At 40.1% G+C, this 25,875-nt stretch overlaps 1 protein-coding gene and 1 long non-coding RNA gene across 2 annotated transcripts; both read left to right on the top strand.

The window, feature by feature from the left end:
* The first annotated feature begins 313 nt into the window (after window positions 1-313).
* On the top strand, window positions 314-11,446 carry ap5s1 (adaptor related protein complex 5 subunit sigma 1). Its single transcript, XM_085442269.1, has 4 exons — window positions 314-434; window positions 3,316-3,506; window positions 5,770-6,061; window positions 10,199-11,446. Exons 1-4 carry the CDS (start codon window positions 384-386, stop codon window positions 10,325-10,327), a joined length of 663 nt encoding a protein of 220 aa, XP_085298395.1. The 5' UTR covers window positions 314-383; the 3' UTR covers window positions 10,328-11,446.
* Window positions 11,447-18,637: 7,191 nt separating this feature from the next.
* On the top strand, window positions 18,638-20,969 carry LOC146685596 (uncharacterized). The gene is made up of 3 exons (XR_014916799.1): window positions 18,638-18,946; window positions 19,677-19,737; window positions 20,224-20,969. It is a non-coding gene; the product is annotated as an uncharacterized LOC146685596 (long non-coding RNA).
* The last annotated feature ends 4,906 nt before the right edge of the window (window positions 20,970-25,875 follow it).

Here is a 25,875-nt window from a genome sequence, read left to right as displayed (position 1 = left end):
AGTTTCCTAAAAATCACACTTTCCCTCTGATAAACAGTTTGATTACATTCTCACGTCATATGAGTTTATTTACAAAGTGCCAAAGTCCAATAATGTTATATTAACTTCAAAGTTCCAATTTTCTCTAACACCAGTTAACAGCGGCTAACCGAGTTTATTGGTGGCTAACAGCTAACAGGATATCTTCAAAAAAAGATCATAGTGTCTGTGCCATTGAACAGAAGTGAACATCGCTGACACATCAACTCGTATTCAAGTTTTACAGCCTCCTAAAAGTAAATAGACGTGGACGCCTCTCATCTGCATATTGACAGTTGAGGCAAACAGTGGCCTGCCCAGATAGCAAAAAGACTCCAGGGCAGATTTGGTCCAGAGTCACTATAATGCCTGAGTACACTCACTACAGATTAATGGTCTGTCTTCTGGAACAAATGGTAAGCATCCCATGTGTGTTGACTGGAGTCTGCAATCTACAGACATCTAGTAGTAAGTTTTTACACACTGTCATTTTAAGCTACAATATTGTATGCTTATATGGAGACATCTCAAACAAAATAAAAGATAGTAATTTTTGTGTGGGGTTACAGTAACTCCCTGTATTAGTGTCTTTCTCAGTTGTAGTTGGTTTACAACTCTGCTGCTTGACTTCTAACTGCCTGACAACACATCCCTCCTTTTTTAGCTCAGTTGCACTGTCTACCTGTGAAATAGAGTTGTTTTTAAAATATTATTATTTACTTTAAAAGCCCTCTGAGGATCAGCTCCACAATAGTTCACGGATGTTTTAAGCCCAAATTTTGCCTCCAGGTTCGAGGTCACTGAGGTCATCCTCCAGCAACGTCTCTCAGCGTCCCCTTTTCGCCTAAAGCCTAAAAGCAACCGCATCTTTGTTTTTATAGCCCTCAGGCTCTGGAATAATTTGCCATCCCATATAAAAACCTGTCAAACAGGTGATTGTTTTTAAATCAAATCTGAAGACTTACTTTTATTTGTATTCCCTTTGAGTTAAGTTTGAGGGGCCTCGTGGTTTTTGTCATGTCCATTGTGAATGTTTTATTCCTGCTCATTTATGTCAGCTGCTGTTTGTATTCTTAGACATTGTTTATATAGTCATTTCTATTTGACTGGTGGTTTTTATGTGAATTATGGTACTTGAGTTTTTGTAGACCTGGAGTATAAATACATCTGCTTTAACTGGATAGAACTCCTGTTGTTTTAAATGTGCAATAGAAACAAAGGTGACATGAGTGTCCTAGCTAAATAATGAAACAAGACAGCTTAATTTCAGGTTAAACCTGACTGAGGTAACTAAACCAAACTGTATATCTAAAAGAAGAGTCAGGGTACCACTGAATTCAGGAAGATGAATCACCAAAATGTGGAACCTATCGAAAGCAGCGAGAAGTTGTTGTATTCAATTCAATTCAATTTTATTTATGCAACGCCAAATCAGAGCAACAGTCGCTCAAGGCGCTTTATATTGTAAGGTAGACCCTAAAATAATACAACCAACCCCAACAATCGTATGACCCCTATGCGCAAGCACTTTGGCGAAAGTTGGAAGGAGAAACTTCCACAGGAAGAAACCTCCAACAGAACCAGACTCAGGGAGGGGCGGGGCCATCTGCCACAACCGGCTGGAGAGAGGGGAGCAAGACAGGATAGAAGACATGCTGTGGAAGAGAATCAGAGATGAACAATAACTAATGATTAAATGCAGAGAGGTGTATAAACACACTTTGAGTGGAAAAGCTGACTCAAGAAGAAGGGCTCAATGCATCATGGGAATCCCCCAGCAGCCTACACTTATCGTAGCTTAACTAAGGGAGGATTCAGGGTCACCTGATCCAGCCCTAACTATATGCTTTAGCAAAAAGGAAAGTTTTAAACCTAATCTTAAAAGTAGAGATTGTGTCTGTCTTCCAAATCCAAACTGGAAGCTGTTTCCACAGAAGAGGGGCCTGAAAACTGAAGGCTGTCCCTCCATTCTACTTTTGAAAACTCTAGGAACAGCAAGTAAGCCTTCACTCTGAGAGCAGGGTGCTTTATTGGGATAATATGACACTAAACGATCTGTAACATATGACAGGGTCTCATCGTCATGTCAAATTGCATGTGAGAAGAGACTTTTTAAAGGGTTTTAAAATGACATTCTAGATTTTACCTGGAACCAATGAAGAGAAGCTAATATGGGAGAAATACAGTCCTTCTTTCTTGCCTATGTTACTTGTTTGCTGTGGCCTTTTGGATCAAAATAAGGATTTCCAGGATTTCCTGCCTGATGCTAAGGAGTCTAGTTTAGTCTAGCCTAGAAATCCCTAAAATACCTACTGAGATGTTTCATTCTGGACCAACGTGGTGAACTAACATGAGTCCCTATTACCTAATAATAAAGCCAGACTGCTAACAGCCTCATGATGCTACTCTCTTCCAGCTGTTAGAGTTGTAATAATGACATACGGAGTTCTGAATGTCATAAAATCAGCAGTTCTTTTAATAAAATAAAATAAAATAAAATCCTATGAAGAGCTAGACCTATCCCCAGGTCTTGTTACACTGTGTTTCAGTTACACCAAGTAAGTTCAGGGCTGAGGGTGAAGAGGTTAACAGGATGGTGGAGTGAATGCTAACAAAGCAGAGTGAATGCTCTCTTTCTTCTTCACACACACACAGACAGACGCATGCACACACACAGAGGAGGGCCTCTCAGTGTAAAGAAGCATGACCAGCAGCAGCTGTTGGATTACCAGCTGCCTCTGTTTATCTGCTGAGACCCCGAAACCCTCTGTTCTCACTCAGCCTCTCTGCAGCCTCTCCTATCCCTCAGTCCTGAGAGCTGTACTAGGAAGAAAGAGACTATTGAGTTAGTGAGGTATGTTGAGCTGAAAGCAGGAGTGTTTAATTTCACATGTGACCTGTTCAATAGAATGTTACGGTCAGAATTATTGATCGTATTGTCTATGATCAGTGTACTATAGACTGTCAGCTAAAGCAATGCTATTCTGGCTAAACCATTCTGATTTTACACACAGCCACCACACAGCTCCATGCTGCCGTTTAAAAACAATCATTTGTAAGTGTAAACAAACAAACAAACAGTCTTCAAAGATACTGTATGGCTCTGAATAACACTGCTGGGAGCATATGTGGGAGTCGCTGACTGCGAGCGACCTCTGGTGGTTATATTTATGAAAAGCAACAGTGCACGAGACTGGTCAGCTGACCAATGCGGAAGTGCTTAAAATCAGCAGTGTAAACAACGATTCAGAAGAAATAAAGTAAAAAGCTCTGTTTGGATAACTTTTTCTCCCCTAGTACGACAGCATGGTTCGGTGTTTCCTCATCCACACCGTGTGCCCGGTGAGTGCTCTGTCTGCCGGGGAGAGCCGTGTTCTGTACTCCCGGGTTTTCGGTCCAGATGACGGAGTCCTGTCCGAGCGGCACCGAGACTTCAGCCCGGAGGAAAGAAGGCTTCTGCAGAAGGAGAGGGTGACCGCAGTAGCCAGGTGGGTGTTTGTGGTTAACAGTTAAAAATAAATCATTATTCGAAGTCATTTTTTTTCTGGACATCCACAGATTGGGACAGAAGTGGACACTTTAATTAAGCCCTTTTTGTGTAATTTTGCCTGTAGGAGTGAAGAGATAAGGACAGCAGACATAATTAAATTCAGTTAATCACCTTTCTGTGTTTTTGCATTACATTAACATAGTGGAAACGACTTGACAGCCCAAGGCTCTGTCCCATTACTTGAGCTTCATTCATTTTCCACCAGGTAGACAGAGTGGACCTGTTGTGGTAGTCTTCTGATTCCGCTTTGTGGATGCATCTGATTTACACTATTCCCTCGTGTTTACAACAGGATTCAGCAGTTCATGCAGAGACTGCAGGGGGCAAAGATGTTTTTGTTTCCTCCTGAATAAATGTCTCAGTCAGCTCTGATAGCTGATGTGTGTTTTCTTTTCATGTTTTGGAACTAACACCTGTCCAGATAAAGACATGCAGCCAGTGTATTCTGTTGAGTGGCGTCTGTTCGTGTCCCTGCATTGCCTGTTGATGTTTGTCATATACAGTATTGTTCAAAAGGCTCTTTGAATGCTCTATTCATATCCGTCATGCAGTGTCATGAAGATCTATCCAGCGATGAGCACAGGAGCTATGTTTAGACTCAAGAACACAGGACTACTTGTTATACAGATGGTCTGCCAGACACCGAGATGGCCTCAGTCTCAATGCTTTAAAAAAATGAATTTACCTGCCAGAGTACCTAGAGCCATTTTTGGCTTTTGAGCAATTTTTTTTTTTTACTGCTAATTGTATGAAGGTAATTTAAAAAAATACTGAAAATAGCACCCTGGCTTTATTTCTAGTGATTTTTAGGATTTATTCTTGTTGATAACTCATAATAGCAGTTCTTTCACCATCAATCATCTCTCTGTTTTCTCATATAAAGCATCCTGCTATTTTGATGGGAACACACAATGTAAAATGCCTGACAATAATATTTTTTTTCAGTGACTCATGAATCATTGTGTGTAGGGATGGGTATTGATAAGATTTTAACGATTCCGATTCCATTTTCGATTCTGTTTAACGATTCGATTCTTTATCGATTCTCTTATCGATTCTTTTTTTTTTTTTAAAAAGGAGAACACTAAGGTCAATTAGCTTAGAACTTTGTTTTATATCTTCTCTTTGAACAAGATAGAAACTTAGGAGTAACATGGCCTTACAACAGTGAGAGCTTCAGAGATCCAGCCTACGGCTCTTCAATGGGGTGTCACAGGGTCCCCAGGAAAAAAAAAATTGTAAATGTAAAATAATAAAATAAATATTCTTCTGTAGCAATAACAAAGTATAACATAAATTGTTCTGTGGCAATTACACAAGAATATCCAGTAATGTCCCTGCCTACAATTAAACACATTCACTTACCAAAAATCATCTGCTGTGGCAAACGGGTGCAAGCCTTTGACCACAAACTGAGTCACTGCTCTGTGACGTTCGTCTATCCTGCCTGAAAGGAGACGCTGCCGGCAGACTGCACCGAGAACTGCCAGCATCTGAGCCAGCCAGACTCTGTCTCTCTCATCATGGTCACCTACATGTACAGTAATGGCAGGTCTTGTAATAAGGCAGATCGCGCTAACATAATATGCACTGTTAGTTGATTATTTACCTGCCGCATTAACGGAAGAGGGCGTGCAAACGTTACCGCTGCTGCTGGGAGAGTCACGAGTCCGGAGTGGAATTAAAAACACGACATTCATTTAAGGTCATCGCGTGTTTTGTGAGCAAATGCTTTTGCATATTCGTAGTGTTTCCTCCCTTAAATGAAATATCTACTTTGCAAGTTGCCCTGTTGTCATCGGTTCTCATGAAGTATAATCAAACTTTTGAGCGGTTGAGCCGCTTAGGCGCCGTGTTTCCTGCCAGGTAAATGACGCTCCGCAACGTGGTGACGTCATTCGGGGCGACTGGAATCGATAAGGGAATCGTTTGCAAAAATGGCAAACAATTCCAAGGAATTGAAACAGTGGGAACCGGTTCTCAACAAGAACCGGTTTTCGATACCCATCCCTAATTGTGTGTGTGTGTGTTTTGTTTTTCTCCTGTTCCAGCCTGTAACTAGTGATTACTACTGTCAAAGACAACGGTTGTTCTAATGTTATCAGTAAAACTGGTTAAATAGCTCAAAATAAAATGAGTCCCACAGTTATTGTGACTATGAAAGCATCCTAACTAATGGCAAAACACTTTTTGTGTCTCAGACAAGTCCGGAGTGCTATCTCTCTGTCCCGGGAAGCCTCGGGTCGGCTGATAGTGGAGACGTTGCCGGGCGAAGAGAATCTGGCTCTGCAGGACGCCGACTGCGGCGTGGTGCGGCTCAGAGCCGGAGACCCGTTCTCCGAGGAGACGAGCGCTCTGTGGCTGGGGGTTCAGAGTCTGGGCTTCACGCTCGTCTGTGAGCCTCATGAGAACCTGCTGCTGGCTGAGGGAACACTGCGCAACCTGACCCGCCACTGCCTGGAGCACCTGCACATGCTGGGGCAAGGGAGCGAGGTGAGCCGTGGACACACATTCTACTGCTCAAAAAAATGAAAGGAACACTTTTTAATCAGCGTACACCATCAAGTCAGTTAAGTTTCTGGGATACTGAGCTGGTCAGCTAAGTAGCAGTAGGTTGTAAATAAGTTTCAGTTGCTTTGAAATTAAGAGTAGGTGCACTAGAGGGGCAAAAATGAGACAACCCCCAAAACAGGTTTTACAGGTCGAGGCCCCTGACATTTTTTTCCTGCCTCATCTTTTCTGATTGTTTTCTGGTACCAGGACCCTACAGAGGTTGCACAGGTACTCCAACTCCTTCAGGATGACACATCAATATGTTTCAATATGAAGGTTTGCTGTGTCTCACAGCACAGTCTCAAGACCACACAGGAGATTCCAGCAGGCAGGTAGCTACTCTAGGAGAGCTGGACTTCTTCTAGAGTGAGCATACTCACTCTGTTGCACTCGATGTGTGTTTAATTTGGACCTGGGGCCCGTTCTTCGTACGTCGCTTACTACATCCAAGATCAAATGACACATCCAAGACCAAATCATCGCGCTAACCGTGAGCTCGCTAATCCGGTTCTCCGAACACACCTGCTGTTGACGATTAGTACAGCTGGATGAAGTAATGTGAGATCACTGGGTGTCGTAAAAGGGGCTACGCATCCATAGTAGAAACATTGATCGGCAACCCTCTGATTGGTCGGCGAAAATGTCGAAGGAGCGCGCTCAGTATTTTTCGGCAGCAGAGCAAGAACTCTTGAGTGAGGGATTTCAGGAGTTTAATCAGAACTCAAGGGAACACTGCAAAGGCTGCAAAAGCAAGGAGAGAGGGCTGGCAGGAAGTTGCTGACAAATTAAACTCGTAAGTAATTTCATATCAGACTAGGGCTGCTCGATTATGGCAAAAATGATAATCACGATTATTTTCACTGAAATTGAGATCACGATTATTTGACGATATTTATTTAACCCTTTAAGACCTACTATAGAACCAAGTCCACCAGAGCTTATATTACTTTTATTTATTTTTTTTACATGCTGTAGTGCCATTTGTGGGAGCATTTCAAGTTGCTATACATCAATACAACTGTTATAGCCCATATTTTAATAATATGTATGCATTAAGTGCATAGTAATTACATAAATTGCAAAAAAGTGCAATAAACTACAAAAAAAATTGAAAATCGCTTTTGTTTTGTTTACATATATTTCTACTTGGAGAAGTTTAAGAGGTTTATCCCTCAAAACTTTAAATACAATAAAGTTGCAAAAAATAGTTTACAACAACAGGAAATTTATTTTGAGTGTCTTCATAGTTTTATTTTGGAGATACAGCAATTTTTATATACTGCAGGAAAAACAAAAAACAATCCTATGATGCAAATTTGCAAAGAAAACAGCATGTGCATCATTTCACTGTGGGAAGTGTTACGAACAGCTGATAGGAACGGCAAAGCGTGTTTCTGGAATATTATGTTTTTGTTGCTGCAAGCGCTTTTTATGCAGTTTTTGCAAAGCTATATGTGGAAGGAAACCGTGACCGAGGACAAGCTGATGGCATCAGATGTAAGTACAACTCCTCCGGTTTCATATGCAAAACAAATTATTGCGCTAGCTTACACGGTTCAGATTCTACAGGGGTTTAAAAATAGTTACGCAAAACGGAGCGTGCTGCTCTGACCGGCTTTAAAGGGTTAACAATGACTTTAAAAAATAATATAAAATAGTGTGCAACACCACTGAAGTTTTTTTTACCTCTCTTTTCAACCAACAGCAGTCACTCTCCTCTCCAAATAACTTCTGCTTAGCTTTCCGAGCTTCCCTCGGGTCCTCTTAATCAGCGGTCTCCACCCTTTTTTGCGCCACGGACCGGTTTATGCCCGACAATATTTTCACGGACCGGCCTTTAAGGTGTCGCGGATAAATGAGGGAGGGGCTAATAATTGGCTCAGTCATTTTTAATGATCGTTGAAAGCCCAGATCGTAATCGTGATTAAAATTCGATTAATTGAGCAGCCCTATATCACACTATATTATCCAATATTATATTACATTATATTATATTATATTATGTTATATTATATCCCCTTTCACATTAGAGCCCCAACAGGACCCACTAGAACATGGGAACAAGTAAAAGTGAAATATAAGAATATTCCACAGAATGGTAATATTTATCACTTATATTGCTTTTAGTCTCTTGAAAAGAGACCCTGAAATAATCTGTTTGTTTGTTCATAACAGCAACCAAGAAAAGGGCAGAGCAAAAAAAGACAAGTGGTGGTCCTGCACCCCCTCGTCAACAAGTTGGTTAAGTAAATAATATCCTCACGGGAAAATCGATATCTCTCAATGAGCACACTGTCGCGCTGAGCTAAAGGATCCTGTCTGTCCCGCAATATACGCTGAATTCTGAAAACTCTCCTTATCCACCTTCGCTTTTATAGCCGTGGTCTCTCATCTTGATTACACGAAGTAATTTACAATTGCTACTCTAAAATATGAATTACATCTGTAATAATCACATACATGTAATAGAATGTTAATAGTACATTTCCCTTTTTTAGGATATGACCTGTATGTATCTGTGTGAAATCAATAAAAGAATCAAGTGCTGCATTATCTTTAGTTACATTGATGTTATTTATTTATGGTGAAACAGTGGTGGAATATCGCTGTTGCTTTCGTATAAATGAAGCGGACATACCTGCGTGGCCGCGATCTAATCCTGTTTACATAAAGTAAACCTGCTCCCGAGCAGGTTTACGCTTACGGCTCTGTTGCTACGACAGCAAGTCCCGAATGAGCTTCGGGGAACCGAACGATCCAAGATCACGCGAAATCGTCAACAATCAAATCCAGCTAACTTACTTAGCGAGGTACGAAGAACGGGCCCCTGGTCTGGAGTATTCAGGATCTATTTTCACAAATACAGTTTAGATTTCATAAATATGACAGAGTTATAATAAGTGCCCATATTACTATAGTTCAAACTTGCCAATTCCAGTTACTGTAATTTGTAAATGGCTATGGTCTGGTGCGGTATGAATTTTCATATGTTAAACCCATTTAAATTGGGTTTAAACTTTGTATTATCAGGAGTATTGTCCCTTTGATTGAGAAGTGGACGCCTGCCTGCGGGGTTGTAGCCAGCAGCAGTTTCATGAGCTTCATCTCAGTTAATTCACGTCACTGAATGAGAACTCTGGTATTGATGCCTTTTTGAGTGTCATCAGTTCAATTATCTGACAAGTAATATGGGGCCATGTGTCACTGATTGTGCTGACAGACCATGCAAGAAGTCTTTCTCTCAGTTTTGATGAATGAAGTTATGGTGTTTTATGTGTTTGTGTGTTTCACAGCACTTACTTTTAGCGCCTGTGCGATAAACCTGCTGATAGCTTAGCGCTCTCATCGAAATATAGATGCTTCTGGCTAATCTTGGTGTCAGCTAAAATGCTAAACATGGGGATGTCACAAGCTGAAGTGCAACATCACATTTGTTAATGCCTTCTTTTATATACTGTTTAAGGCTTTCATAGATTAAAGAAGTGTTATCTCTGATGGCTGCTTCAGTGAGAAGTGTGTGAAGAACACTGAGACATGTCATTAGCTTTGAAGTTATTCTCAACAGTGAAACTTTAAAGACCTCTTGAGCCTTTTGACTTGTACAAACCTAGTGAAGCCATGAGTCACTGACCAGCTGTTGATAAAATGTATTGTTTTATTTCATTTCTCCAATTTTTCTTTTTTTCTGACAGGAATAATTGCATAAACATCTTTTCTTTACCACAAACATACAGTAGATCACTGTGACTCATGCATCTTCCGGCTGCTGTAAAGTGCATTTGTATTCAGAAACTGTAGCGAGTGTTTGTGTCTATATGCGTCCTAAGGCATCATCAGACTGCAATCCATTAACTTAAACAGTTTACCTCCCCAAAGAAAGATGATTGTCGAACACTGGTATCGAGACTCGCAAGAGCAGCCTCTCATTACGTGCTATGAAAAATATCAATAAAGCAAAATTCAGCAGTAATGAAACTAGATTGCAGCAGCGCGCATTCTTATTACCAGCTTTTAAGCATCTCTTGATTAATCGAGAAGCCTGCTCGGGGTCATCACTTGTGGCATTTTTCTCTCCAGGTCCTGCTGAAGAGCAACCGGATCGACGTCCTGCTCAGTCGCCTGCTTCCTCACGGCCAGCTGCTCTTCCTCAACCACCGCTTTGCCCAGAGTTTGGAAAAGGAAGTAGCGGCTTATATGGCCAAATAAAGCTGAGCAGCCACGGTTGCCATTTTCAGGGAGGGCGGGCTATCATTTACAGCTACTTCTAGCTATATCTGCTGGCTTCCAAGCAAACAAGCCCTCTGTCATTCACCTCCGGTGACATTTCCACGCTGGAAGACGAAGAGCGGACTACCAGCTGCTGCTGCTGCTGCTGCTGTTGTTAGAGATTGCATGATGTGTAAACACACAGAGTGGTAAATACCTGCCTCATCCACTTGCAGCTCACTCTTGGCTGTTTACTGTGTGGGTGGCTTCACTTCAAATCCTGTTTGTCAAATTGAAGAGTGGAAAGAAAAATGTGGCAGATTAAAGAGTGCAGTCGCAGAGGCCAGTTAAGACGTACTTGTCAGCATTAAAGCCTGCTGTTTATCTGATTCACCATACTCGAAATGTCACAGTGTGACCTTGAGGAGCCAGACTTGACCCTTTTTTGTGCTTTTTCAGATTTCAGTGAGTATAAATGAAATCTCGGAGTGTTATTGCCTTATAGTAACTCCTCATAAGACCTTACGTTTCCTACTACTCATTGGGATAGCGAATGGGTTTTAAAAGAATGTTTTGGGAGAACAAGAACACAGTATAAATCCTCTTAAAGAAATGCACAATAGAAAGGGAAGAACAAAAGATCTAGATCTGAGTTGTTTTATGACAATTTATAGCAGAAATGCCGCAATGCCAGTGATGCTAAGGACAACGGACGGGGCAGGAAGTGAGGAGACGTTTGGATAAACTATTATGAATGAAAGCAGAAATGTTGGCATGCAGAACATGGAACAAAACATGAGGAAATGATGACAAGTAGACCTACAAACACAAACATCCTGACTCAACAAATAAAAAATGTATTCCTGTGTCTTGTTGAACATCTGTTGTTCCCCCCCGACTGCCTCTCCTCACATCGAGCCAGACTCTCCTGCTCCTCCTTCTGGCCTCTTAAGAGCTTCTTAAACCCCACTTTTTGTGCTGGCAACCAAAACCAGAGCTGTGTTTTTAGGTGTGTGTCTGTGTGTGTGGAGAGGAGATTGTGTGGATGCCAACATTGATTGCTTTGATCTTCTTCTTTTTCCCCCCCTGTATTAAAAATAAAACTAATTTCTTGTATTACCCAAGGCGTATGCTTTGATACTTGTGTAGTCTGCAATCAAGGATGCGGCACATCTCCCCCACCCAAAAAAAGAAAAAAAAAAAGAAGATATCAGCGAGGAGCTGGGGATTGCACCTTAAATGAGATGTAGCACACAAGAGGAGAATTTGATATGCTGAGCAAAAATTACTGAAAAAAAAGAACCACCATAAACACCTTTACACTGATCGTGACAAGTAATGTCATGGTATGACCAGGAGAGGGAGCTGTTACTGTGACTTTCAGTGTGCCATGAAGGACGTTGGAGGGGAAATCTTACTTGGAGCTCTCTTCATAGAGAAAGAACTTGTTAAAAGATGGATGCTGGACTGAGGGAGACTTCCACATAATTGCAAAATAAAAAGGACAAGTACAAGACAAGAAGAAGTATTACTGAAGAGTCCTCACGGAGATGACAAGAAAGCTTGCCTTAGAAAGTTGGTAAGGTGGTCATACTGAATATTAACTTTCCAGCTTGTACAAATTGTTTTTGCCTTATATATGTATATATATATATATATATACATACACACATATATAGCAAAATATAAAGAAATGAGGGGCGGTACTGTATTTTATCTGTTTTCTAGAATGCTCATCTTTCCATCCTGAAGCTATTATAAATAATGCCAGTGGAGACATCAGCTAAGTAAGTGTTGGTCCATCAACTTTCCAATAACAGCGTCTCTACTAATAGCGTGTAAAACACAGAAAAAGTATCTGACTCCAGGGGAACATTTTCTAAGGACAGATCCACTAAATGGAAGACGTCAAACGGAACTCAAGAGTTCTTTCAGTCAAGAAATTGTTACATTTCCCTTTTTTCCAACCAACAAAAACAGCCATATAAAGAAATATAAAGAAGTTGTGTAGAACTGGCCCGCACAGAGACCTGACTTCAACCCCATCCAAAACCTTTGAGATGAGCTAGAACATTGACTGCGAGCCAGAACTCATCATCCAACATCAGTGAGCGACCTTATGAATAACTCAGAGCTGGTTCAGACAGGCAGCGCAGGTCCTCTGCTGCACTCGCATGGCCTGCTTTTCTCTCTGCGTGCAGTGCCGTGCAGACGTTTGGGCAGTAGTGCTCGTCAAAATGACTCTGAATGGCCAATAAAGATGTCCTGATTTCTAAAAGGCACCGAGTTAAAGAGGATACATTTGATTTAATATTTCACGCAAATTGCTTTTCTTTAATTTGCATATTCCACAATTTCAACATAAAAAAGAAAAAATGGCCCACAGCAAAGATAGGTCAGCGCTTAGCAGCATGCCCTTTGGCAAGGATCACAGCATGAAGGTGCTTTCTGTGGTGCTATGAGTCTTTCAGTTCTTGTTTGGGGGGATTTACAGTTGTTGTTTGAACACAGCAGAATGCAGTGGCACCACTCTAAATCTTCATGAAGGTCTTTTGCACTCAGACTGTGCTTTTGATTTGCCTCTCTAGCGATTCTATGAGCAATTTTCTCAAAGTTTTCCAGGTCTTCCTGACCGCAGCCTGGCCTCCACCGTTCCTGTTAACTAACATTTCTTAATTGCACTTCTAACTGAGGAAACATCCATCTTCCTACTGTCTTCTTGCAGCCTTCTCCTGCTTTGGGGGCATCAATTACTCTAATTTTCCAAGTGCAGTGCAGCTGTGTTCTCTACTGATTACTTGAGCAAGGTTTAAGGAGTGTTTATAAAGCTTTAAAATGTGCTCTACCTGACCTTTATTATGAATGAATGTGAACAAGCCACAACCTCTTGCTTAGAGTGTTATCTGCATGTGAATAATATTGAATCTTTAACTTCTATGCCTTTTGTAGATCTAATCTAATGAGAGCAACACTTTTTCTTTGGAGCAATTAGCTTTAAAAGACTGGAAGTCTTGTTATTGTTCAATAACATTATTTATACAAATCCGAAGCAGGAGATTTTAAGTAGGAGACATCTTTTGACATGCACACTGTAAGAAAGAAAAAGGCCATTAAACTTAAAATATCAACTGATTTCAATTCAATACATTTTTTGATTTTTTCTCTACTTTTGAGCGTTTTTATTGACTTTACTAATATTCACGGGCTGAGCACTAAGTTCTGGCATCTTCTTGTTCGACTAATTACAATAATTCTAGCTTTAATTTCATGCATTTCTACCTTTAAAAACAGAAATTTTTCTTGTTAGTCTGGTGCTAGTCTGGTGAAAATTGTAATTTCTGCTGATTGTTCACAAGTCAACAACAACAGGAAATGCATCAGAATAATAAAGTTTATTTTTGTTTTTGTTGTGTTCATGATCAAATGATCAAATCTGTGGATAAAATGATTGTTTCAGGAATATTGCAGTATCAACAAAAACTATGACCCAAAATTTGAGTTTGAGTGAAAATGTATAACACTTATCACACTAACATATTTCAGATAATTTAAAAAACATATTAGGAAAGATAAATAACCAGAATTTTTGGAAAGCTCAGTTCAGTTTCACTAGTCACACCCAGGCCTGACCACTGTCAGACCTGCTGAATCAAGAAATGACTTTAATAGAACCTTGTCACAAAGTGAAGCAGGCTCATAAAGCAACACACCATGCCATGATCTAAAGAAACAACTGACAAAACAAAGTCATTGACATGTTACCGGCTGGAAAGGATTCTAAAACCATTTCTAAGGCTTTGGGACTCCAGTGAAGCCCAATTGAGAACCTTTGAAAGGAGTGGCCATCTTACTGAAATTACTCTAAGAGTGATGAATGACTCACCCAGAAAGAAGAACTTAGAACAACATCTAAAGACCTCCACTTGCCAGAGTTAAGGTCAGAGCTCATGATTCAACAATAAGAAATTGTGTCCATGGGAAGAGGTCCAAGCCCAAATCCACTACTGGCCCCACAAAAAGAAAAGAAAAACATCTCGATGATCACTGAAATCTTTGGGAAAATATTCTGTGGACTGATGAAAGTCAGTTGAACTTCATACCACCAGTCAAGCATGGTGGTCTCGGTCTGCTTTGCTGCTTCAGGCCCTGGACGAGTTGCTGTAATTGATGAAACCATGAATTGTGCTCGCTACCAGAAAATCATGAAAAAGAATATCTGGATATCAACTCAAGCCCTGAAGCTTAAGGGCACTTGGGTTATGCAGTAGGACAATGATCCAAAACACAACAGCAAGTCCTCCTCTGAAAGTCTCAAAAAGTCAAACTTGACGTCTTTGAGTGACCGAGTCAAAGTCTGGACTTAATTCCGGTTGAGATGCTCCGGCAAGACCATAAACAGGCTGTTCATGCTTGAAACATTTTAGTGTGACTGAATTAAAACAATTCTGCAGAGAAGAGTGGGCCACAATTTCTCCACAGTGATATAAAAGGCTCATTAGCAGTTATCACAAATCCTTGAATGCAGCTCTTGCATGGGTGGCACAACTGAACGTCAGTGTTGTGCAAATTAATATTGCTACAAATGTGTTTTTCAGGGCATGCATACTAAAAGCAAAACTTGTACATTCACTCATGTTTTATTAACAATCAGTATGATTGGGCGCTACTGCCATGCCATGCACTCACAAGGAGGCGCAGATGCATGACGCATTTGGTTTTATCTGTGGAGCAGCTAGTGGGTTTCCAGTGGCATATTTTTATTTTTGAAATGGAAAACTTTTCAACAATTGTTAGTTGTTGTTTTTTTTAATAGCATTTACATCTTAAATGAAAAACATTAGCATGTTTGTTGAGTCTGGTTCTTTTGAGGAAGAAGAATTCAGACTTTGTGTGTTAAAATCATAAAACTCATTCAAAGTGTTCTTAACTGTCTGTAATTGTATTCAAACTTAACTTCAGGTAGTTTCTGAGTTCTTTAAATTGTTTAGCAAATTTAGTTTACTTCATTTTATAATCTCCCAACAAAACATTTAGTTGATTCAAATGTGGAGGCTGGCCTCCATCCAGTTACTTGGCATCTTTAAAAAGTTGTGTTAAACAACCAGGTGCAGCATAAGGACTGACAATGCAGCGCCTCACCACTAGGGGGCAGTATGTAGCCAAAGACGATCCAAGCAGCTGCTCCCTGTGTTTCTTCTAATGGAAGACAAACAGTAATAGCAGAACCGGCCATAAAATCACAAATTCTACTTATTTGAAACCATTTAAAACAATATGATAGACATCAAAACAAGCAGGCGCTCAAACTGTTTTCATGTGTGTGGATCCTGTTTGTGATTACGTCTAATTAGGGAAGCTCGGAAAATCAGAAGTTGATCTTTGCCAACAAGCAGCTGTTTGATAAAATGCATGACTTGGTGTCAAGTGGAGATTAAATTTACAGTATCTGCTGCAGATATTTTAGCATGTATGTTGTGCTTTCAAAGCCTGTGATTGTAATGGCCTAGCTACATTTAATTACAGCACAGCTCGGTTTGAAAACAGGGACTATTAAAAAGGACATGTTACGCAGCAGAGTGTACAAATAAACACGTGGAAGTCAGAAGGGCGAAGGAGACGCTCAGCATAATTGCACAAAAAAAATCCCAGGGACAGAAAATGCAATGATGCCACAAAATGAGCATGCGCAGGTTGTCTTGACTTTGAAAGGAGGGCGCTCTCAGGTCAAAGTTTAAATGGAGGAAGGTCATGAAGAGGTTTTTCTACTGAGTGCTACCAAAAGCCCAAGAACTCCGGCTAAACACTGCAGGTGATAGCTCCCTGATTAGCACAAGGCGCGAGCCGGCTGCTTTAATGTGTTGCTGAAATGAAAACGTCAACACTCTCTGGCTTCAATAGCACTTACAGAGGGAATAAATTGAAGGCCATTAACTGAAGTACAGAAAATTCTCATCGCTAACAAAACCCGGTTCTGAGAATGGCAAGCAGATGGTGAGTGGGGCAAGGTTAAAGAAGACCCAAAGGTCAAGCTGCATGAAGCAGCAGAGCCAGTGGATCAAAGGCAAAATCTGGGTATCTGCTTTGTACACGAGCTGGACTGCACTGCTGACCCACCAAGTCAAGAAAGAAGGTGTTTCCCAGAGCACCTGATACTCTGTAGTAGCGAGCAGAGTGGCTGTCCTACACAGATTTTCACTCTTTTTACAATATTCTTATCCACTTGGCAGCTCCCTCCTGCTCTGGTTTTGTGCTCCGGCTCTCCCCTCCTGCCTTTCTTCTTCCAGCTTCCCTCATATTCACTCATCATCTGTGCGGGCTGACCAGACCAAAGCTGACATTGTCACAGCCCATCTCAGTCACTCACTCAATCTTTTCTTCTCCCCGCTTTTTGTTCTCTCCCTCCCACCGGCCTCAAGCTCCTAACAAAAAAAAAAAACAAAAAAAGATTTTCTCATTGCATTTAGAGTGTGGTCATTGAGTATGCCAACTCCTGAGTTTAAGGATTTTGCTCTTAATATTTTTTCTCCTGCCTCATTAGATGTCTCCCTGACTATTGTATGGCTCATGGCGAGAGCGCAGTGGAGAAAATGGGCTCATCCCCAGCCAGAGATACAATATGAATTTCAATGCGAGTTGACGACTTATTCACTTTAGCCTCTGTCAGGGCATGCAGTGTGAAATACCTGAACGCCATGGCTTCCATTCATATACATTAGGCATCATTTCTATTCCCTTTCACGCGTACATCGCTAGAATTTCAAACGTTCCTCTGCTCCTGGGCCACAGCTAAGTGGAGTTTCTATTGGAGTGGAGGTGGAGGAATGCTCAGTGCTAACAGCTAAACGCCACTCATATTAGATGTCACAACAGATCTGCGTGATCTGTAAATTTCTGCTTTCTCCGCAGAATCCGTAGGAGGGAGATTACATGTTTGTGGAGTGCGTGGGTGCGCACATGCCAAGCTTGAATTAATGGCTGGAATGTAATAAACATAAATTTGTCATGATGATTTTTTTCCCCATAATTCTGTAACTTATACCTGGAATCATCTTTAAAAACACACACACATATGCAGAGGGAGTATCGCATTCTCTCTCATCCAGTCTATCGGGCATCACAAGTGAGACGTTCTCTCTTAGCATCTCAAATCGCGTTAGATTTCCAATTTCAAGCCCTTTATTTCATAGCTTTTTTCTCCCCAGTCTCTGAAAAAACATCTTTTCCGCATTTCAACCAACATGCGCGCAATGTGCCTGCTTTCTAAAGGTACGGTTTGTCAGAGGCAGACTTCAAACAACCCCATTAATTGAAAATATAAGTCAATTATTTCTTAATTAAGCTCCCTCTGCTGCGGGATGCCTCTGTAGGATTTCTGTTTTTGCTCATTACCAATGAAAAGGCAGCGCGTGGGTCTGCGGGGAAACAAGTCGAGTAAATAACTTCACACCAAGAAATGAAAACGGGGACTTTTATGGCGTTAATTTTTCTGCTTTCTGTTTGTGTTCTTTTTTGTTTTTCACACCAAATTGATTTATTGATCTGTAAATAAGCTAAGCGATAAAGTAGTCTAGACTGATAAAGGCCACATGCTCCGGATGCTCTGATAGTGACTCAGAGGGGATTATATAGCAAACTGGATGCCATCTGTTTCTGCACGGGAGACGCTCTTAATATTTGTCACCACTGTTTAAATCACAGATAGAGATACTTTCACTTACTTTTCGCTTTTCTCTTAAAATCACAGCGACAGGCTGTGCACGCACGGCTCCGTATAAACTCCTAATAAGTTCCAAGAATTGTAGCAAAAACACACTCGTTTCTTTATCACGCAGAAAACCTTCTGCTGCTTTACAGCTTGCAATTAGCCATTAATTGCAATTTTCAGCAGTAATGAAAATAATTTCAGCGAGGCTGGAAGCTCCTCAGCAGTATGTCTGGGATCATAATTTCAACAGCTCTGAACAAATGTGGTCACATCCACTACAGAGTACCGGCTATAAAATGTTACAGCCTCCCCAATAAATTTACATCCGGGGAATGGTTGACTCCTTTATGGTAAAATTACAGTGAGAGTGCGTGTCACTGTGTCATAGTCGGGCCTGGAGTTTTTTTAATGGGTCATGCCCCTTTATCACATTAATACTCCCCTATGTCTCCTCCCTGCTCCTCACTGCACTTTTCTTCATTCAGATCAGAAAAAAGCTGTCTGTATTATGTTTATGTTTTAGAAATACAGCCACATACAATTCACCTTTCCTCTTTGATTTTAACTGCACTGAAAAAAGTCTAACATGCAGTAATTCATTCAATCTAATAAGTGCCATTCAAAACAGAATAAAATCATTGATTTGATTGTGAAACCCTTTCTTTTTGCATTTTAAAATACCACTTTTGATTTGGATGAAACTAAATATCTGTACAAAGGACACAACGCAAAGTTTTTGATTTCTCTCAAAACATATATTTCTTTTCATGTTGAACAGATAATATCTTTAATTTGAGTCAAAGTGATTTGCACTTGAACACGCCCACCAGAAATAGACCGGGACCCATTTTTATTCTGCATGGCTGCTGGAAACATCATGTCACATCTTTGATTAATTTCATCTGAAAATAAACGTAAGTAAAGCCAAGTGTGTTACAAAAGCTTTTATAATTTGTATTGCCAAAATTGCAGAAAATAACCCCATTTAAGCTGGGTCGACAGCCACCCCTAATTTTTGCATGATTGTAGCTGCTAGCTAGCTATCCTGCGCAACGTTAGAACTGGTTACCAGAAACCGACCATCACAGTCGGGAATACAAGTTAGTATACTGGTAAAAAACAGCTTTTTGCCTAACTAGCTAGCGTTACCACGATGCATCGGTGGTGGATAAAGCTAGCTAGCATAAGTTCATAGTTCATAACATTCATAGTATAACTCCGTGCTCCGCTTCGTTTGAATTTTTCTGGTGAGCTCGCGGTTTCTAGACACAAGCTTGTGTTTGTGCGCGCACGTTTGTCTCTGTCTCTCTTCATATAAACATCTGTGTGTTATGTGTGTGTACACCGAGCGCAAAAGATAATTATTAATGTGCATGATTTAGAGACAGAAATAACAAGCCAGCATATAAGATCAATGACATAAGACTAATTCCTTCAATTGACTTTCAGGCGCGGCTCGGAAAAATGTGCATTTTCTGAAGAAATTTTAATTTTAACAGCAAAAAATTGACCCTATGCCAAACTTAGTCGCTAATGGCTGGTCTGTAGACTGTTTGGTATGTCATGTTACGTATTTCTTGGTTTTTCTATGTAATGTGTTTTATAGAGAAGTAACATTATTCTTTTTTTTCTGTATGCTTTCAGAACCACAGATCGCTCCATCCATTCCATGGCTGAAGCATACATTTTCATTTAATCTGAACAGGTATCATTTTGCATTTACACTGCACATCCTTTTTAAACATTTCATAATAATCTAGACTCTCCCTCATTATCCTCTCATTCACCTTGCTGATGTGTTGAGGACTTGATAAAAGAATACATGGTATGTCCATATCTGTTCTGTCTCTACATGAGATGCAGTCTCTTGATGTAAATTTGACAACTCTGCTATTAAATGCAATGATTAATGTAGGACAGCAACGATTAATCAACTCATCAAGTTAATATCTTAGGGTTCTGTATTGTTTTCTTTTTTTTTTCTTGGGCTTTGTGGAACATTTATGAAAATGTTCCACCATTGATTTAATTTAATGATTATGCAATTCACAATCTGATTAGTCAAATAATTGTTCTAATAGTCTGTGACCAAACAACTATCAAAATAGTAGTTTATTATGGTCAAAGATTTATCAGGTGTGCCAGACTTCAGTTCTTCACTTGTACATTTTGTTCCATATTTTACCTCAAGATATCCCAGAAAGATGAAGCTGAGGAAGAGCTGCAGAGTACCACCATGGCACTCTTCGTCTTCAGGGACAACTCAAGCCTCCTACATCAGCCTCGAGACATCGGGATAATCATTGATGGTGTGGAAGTCCTGAATGAGTTGCCTTCTGTGGCAGCTGGAGTGGCAATGGTCTTTGGACTCTGTTATGCTCTTAATATGGAATATCCACGAGGATTCAGGTTCACCTTTGAGGCTCTTCAAAAGATTATGATGGAGCTTGACTTTAACAAGATGACCTCTAAGATTCGCAAACTTAATTGTGAACTTAACACTGCACAGTAGTGTGTTTGCATGCATGTGTGCATGTGTATGTGCACATGCATGTGCATGTGTGCTTGGTTATTTTGCTTGGTTGGCCTGCAGTGGTATTCTACATTCAAAATTTATAAGAACACCCATTTGAAAGGGAGATTTAAGTTGATTTCATTGATACATGTGTAGATTTTTTTTTTTTTACATTGTACAGGCACAGTGCACATATAAACATTTTTGAGTACTTGCAAATTGGTTTAAAAAGAGTTTTTATAATGGTTTTATGCCAGTTTTAGACAGGTTGCAGGTTTTATACTGGTTTTCAAAAGATTGCAGGTTTTATAAAACAAACATTTCTCTAATCATTTCTGCCGTAGCACTAAATCTGTATATTACTAATCCTCTCTATTGATTATAGTTAAAATGGTTTGGAACAATAAATAATTTTGAAATAATTGGTTGGCCAACTGTCTTGTTTTTTATAGGAAATGCAGAGCATTTTTGAACTGAAATGAAATGTAAAAAATATAGTTTGAATATATGTAAATCAATTACCTGGCTTCAACACAAACATATTAGTTCATGTTAATTTGGTTCGATGTGAATACATTAGGTTGGTTAAATTTCAATATATTAGCTTGGTTCAATAATTAAAATATGGTTCTATGTAAAAATATCAATTTGGATCAATGCAAAATTTAAAGTTTCAGTCAAGTCTAGTAATATTGTTTATATCAACATAAAAGTATCAGGTCATATCAAGTGACTCAATTTGGATTCTATAAAGCCAAATATTTTGGATGTGACAACTGGACATCATTTTTTTTAATTTGAATAGGGTTATTTTTTTTACAGTGTGAATATATCAGGACATCTATGAAGCAAATTCACTCAGTGAAATAAGGGAGTGCTTCAATCACAAATTGGCTTTTAATGAATGAAATATCCAAGTTGAAATCCTTTAATGGTATACATTTTGTAATTTGTTGAGAGCAATATGGTCAATGGAAACAAAAATCACAAACGGCTTGAGGGTTTGAAATTTGAAATCACAGGCCATGTTCACTCCTGACAGTGTCACTCCTGATAAGATGGTAGATCGGGTCAAGGAATTTCCTTCCAGACCTGGGTCAAGACATCAGTAAGCTCCTGGACAAGTGCTATTTGATGGCTTCAGATTCACTGACACATCCCAAAGGTTCTCAGTTCGATTTAGGCCTGGAGAATGTGAAGGGCTGTCAATAGTTAATGGTATTAACATCTGTCATCACCCGGGAACTTCCTATACACTCTTGTTAGACACTGGATGTTCTCTTGAAGCAGCAGGAACTCAGGGCCCATGACACAAGCACAATTTCTGATAATGGGCGTGAGGATTTTATCGTCCATCCACAGCATCTCCAAATTCTTTTGTGCCACTTTTGGCCACTAGGGGGCAGAAGACCTTAGAAAAAAGCTCTGAGAAGGCTCTAAAGTTCTTACTGGCCACATGTTAGCAAAGAACTGCATATTCACCCAGTTGTTCCCAGTTTGGGGTCGTTGTCATGTTACTACTTATCACAAATGTCAAAATTATTAAAAAAAAAACTAGCTGAGGATTTAATTCTTAATCTTATCTATAAAGCAGCTCAGATTGTTGATTTTTAACCACAGCTTGTTATTCTGCTTTTGCCAGCTTATGTTTAATTGACTTAATGCCATGTGGCCCTATAGGCAAGCATTATATATTTAATTTAATACAGATTTACTGACAGTAATACTATTCAAAATATGCATCATTTACTGTTAAATGAACTAATTTAACATATATTTAATTTAAAAAATGATTAATTGATATTTAAAATGATAACTTGGAAACTTTAACTCTTTCTCCCATAAAGACTAGATATCACCATCTCCCAGCACCCTTAGAGACAGGTTTTGACATCTCATTATATCAATAAGGACAGGGTTTGATTAGACTAGGTACCAGGTTCTTCACTTGAGTTGTGCTAAAATATTTAACTGGGCCTTTCCCAAAATCATTTTTCTGATCTTCTGAGATAAAATGCACCAGTAAATAACTCGAGCAATATTGCACCCATTTAAAATATGACTCTGCGCATGTCTTAAGAGCCTCATCCTTACGTTGGTTCACCGCAGCTTTGAATTCAACCGCACAGTGCTCGTGGCACGTGAGAGCCTGGAGATGGGAAATGCCTCATTATGACTGCTTTCCAAGTTAAATGGAGAAGATGTATTATTCATTTTGGAAAATCCCCTGTGAGTGAGACCCAACAGGAAAACAGGAAGTGTGGGAGGTTTTCTCTCTGCCAGCCATTAACCAATTGGTTGATACACCCAGTTCTGCATTCGGAACCCAGGAGAAGCCGTGCAGCATTCGCTCACATAAATTACAGGATGTCCAGGAGGCCTCATCAAACGAGCTGGCTTTTCTTCGGTCTTGATAATAGCATCTCTCCTTTGCCAGACTCTAGTGTTTTTTACTTTCCATTCAATTACAATGGCATTTAATACAAACTCAAACTGTAGCCTAATTCAGCATCTGGATTCTGTATCAGCTCAGTGTCTCATTTCAAAGCAATGCACCCTTCTTCTGCTGATTTAGAGGACATACTGGCGGGTCTTTTAGACTCCCCGGCATGCTACACTCCATTGTCCACTGATAAGTTGTTTAATGAAGCATTCTGGAGAGCCTAATCAACTCGCAGTAGTTGAGATTTATAACAAAACCACATTGTATGTACAAGGACTTGTGATGCACGATGAGACACTGATGAAGACGTAACACTGAAATGTTTGTCTGTGGGCATTCTTGCACTTTATCACTTTTTTTGCAGTCTGGTGAGCTGCAATAGATGTTTTGAGGCTTTTTTTGCCTCTTCTGCTGTCATTTGATATGACTCTGGTAAATATATCACCTAAACTAGACAAATGAAAACCCAGTCCCAGTTGGAAACAATGGAAATGTATCTTGTTAGCACTCTGAACAATTTGTTGATCACAGTAAATTCATTTTACGTTTTCATTAACACTTTTCACAGCGCAGGTAAACTGTCACAACATATGTTGTAAACCTGTGGTTTTAATGTTTCCGTGTGGATGGTTTGATAAGGATTATGGCAGATGTGTGAAACAAACTTGTCTCTGTATAAAGTTGCCTGATGAGACATTAATTTTCACATTTCTGGACTCGTTTTAGGAGAGCCCCCTTTAATTCACTGGATAAAATCGCATAATACAAATACACCGCATGAGTTCAAGGGTTGCAAAGTGTATAATAACGTATGTGCTTGTACTTGCAAACTAAACACACAGAACTACTGTGAGAATAAACACTAATTCCCTTTGCATTTTATGCGTGTCACTGCAGAAGGCAGTTGCACAATGCATCTTCGGGTGTGCATAGTAATACAGTTTTAAAGAGGGAATTGCAATTAGAGAGAGGGGGGAAAGTGGGTCACTTGTGACACCAGGGATGTGCAGCAGAAAGCACTATGTGCTTGTCATGTCATCTCTCACTAAGCTGCAGTCACTCAGGAGCGGCCCCCAGTGTCAGTGATGTCAGTTTGGGCAGGTTGGATCCACTCTAAAAGCAAGCCTGTCCAATTTTCTCCTTACTGGCCATTATCCCTCACAGAAAGAGCCTCTAATATGTTGCAATACAGCTGTCATAAGGACTGGGCTCATATAAGGAGATTAGATTAACTGGATATAGGAATGTTGTCAATGTAACATTTTTTGAAACACCGTGTGTAGGTAGTAAAGCTATTTTAGACCATCATATATGCCTTGAAGGCGATGTTAGGATACTGAAGGATAAATGGTAGAATCCCTATTCTGTAATGGCAGCCTAATAATTACCTGTGTGTGTGGGTAGCTGTGTTGTTGTCACCTATTTGATATTTAAAGCACTTTGAAAAGATCTTTGAAAATCGCTGTGACCTCATTTGAACACATCACACGTTACACTTTTGACTGATGCCTTTTGTCAGCTCTGGCTGGAGTCCAGCCATGTATATGTATAATTTACTGCAAACCAACAAGGTGTATGCATGCAAGGGTTGGAGGAGACCCATAATTTCTACCAGCGATAATCTCCGGAGACACGTCCACATTCGTTGGCACACTTACGTGAATGACACATACAAAGGCCTCTGTGTTATTTACTGAACAATTATTTGCTGTGGATTTTCTCGAACATGGAAATTAGGCAGTTTTTTTTTATCCTTCTAATAACTTTGCACGTACGTGCCAAAGTATGCAAGAAGATTAGCATTTTTCGCAATCCTTGCCAAATTTTACCCATGTGTTTTCCAATTTGAGTCTCAGGCAACACAAAAGCAGCAGCATATTTGGGGTATTTCAGTTAAATAGTGTCAAATAAAAGACTAAAATATTTATAAATTAAAAGCTAAATGGTACCCCGAGGTGTGATTAGTGGTGTTATTAGTGGGTATGTTGTATAGTTTACGATGTTACAGTTGCGGTGTTTTGTTCCCGTTGGGAGCAGAAGATGAAGCTGTACACAATGTCAGGGGCAGCTCAAAGGCTCTTAGCAGTCCCCGGTGGTCCTCCTGGTGGAGCTGGCCTTTTACCCATCCTTTCTAAAAGGTGACATTTTTTACCATATCTTTGCAGTGAATGACTTCGGATACAATCTTGCTCTGATCTATTTTATTCATGTTTCTGTCACTACAGGGGCCCTGCTATGGGTAAAGGTTAGGAAGTGTAAAAAACAGTTGTTCTTCCCATTCCATCTGAACTCCAGAAGTTTTCTCACAGTCCTTTGTGACTACCTGTCCTGTTTTAAGGTTTCCAGAGGTTGTCCGTCCTCCACTCCATGTCTCTAGAGAGTCACAATTAATTTTTTCTCTCCCATCTCTGTTTAGCTACTTTTATCCCTAGCCTTATCCCGCCTTGATCCTTTATCGGTTTCAACAGTTAGAGAGCTGCCCACTCCCCAGAGTCCTCCTCTCTTACCTGGAAAGCTCTGGCTTCAAACTGTGAAGAGAGGCTTATTGATTATGCATCATTACCTAATGCTAATACGATTGCAGCGTATATCTTCAAGGATTTTCTTTTCCTCGTCCCGATCTTTGTGAAATAATAGTTTCCCCTCCCAGAGGGGTTTTGGAACACCAATGAGACTTTTTGTTTTGTTGGAACAAAACTGATATTTCTGATCTAGCGCGGCTGTTATAGCCAAGGTGACAGTGGAGGAATGATGACCTGGTAAGCTATGTTTTCACAGTTTTTTTTTCTTTCTTAAAATTGTTTCCCCTGCAGCGAGGATGGATTTATATGTACCTACAATGAGGGTGGCATGCATCAACCCCAAATTACCTTGTCCTGCCCAGG

Source organism: Copadichromis virginalis, linkage group LG19 (assembly GCF_057382275.1).
Source record: "Copadichromis virginalis isolate Kocher_CV1m ecotype Utaka linkage group LG19, C_Virginalis_male_GT1.1, whole genome shotgun sequence".
NCBI classification, from domain to species: Eukaryota; Metazoa; Chordata; class Actinopteri; order Cichliformes; family Cichlidae; genus Copadichromis; species Copadichromis virginalis.
The sequence above is the reverse complement of the archived record's forward strand: the minus strand, read 5'-3'. Positions and strand labels throughout refer to the sequence as shown.

Bases quoted from the DNA above. Each gene is read 5' to 3' on its own strand.
- ap5s1 (XM_085442269.1), top strand. From the start codon at position 384: ATGCCTGAGTACACTCACTACAGATTAATGGTCTGTCTTCTGGAACAA. The intron at 435-3,315 runs GTAAGCATCCCA...TTTCTCCCCTAG, and splicing joins TCTGTCTTCTGGAACAAATG to TACGACAGCATGGTTCGGTG. The intron at 6,062-10,198 runs GTGAGCCGTGGA...TTTTCTCTCCAG, and splicing joins TGCTGGGGCAAGGGAGCGAG to GTCCTGCTGAAGAGCAACCG.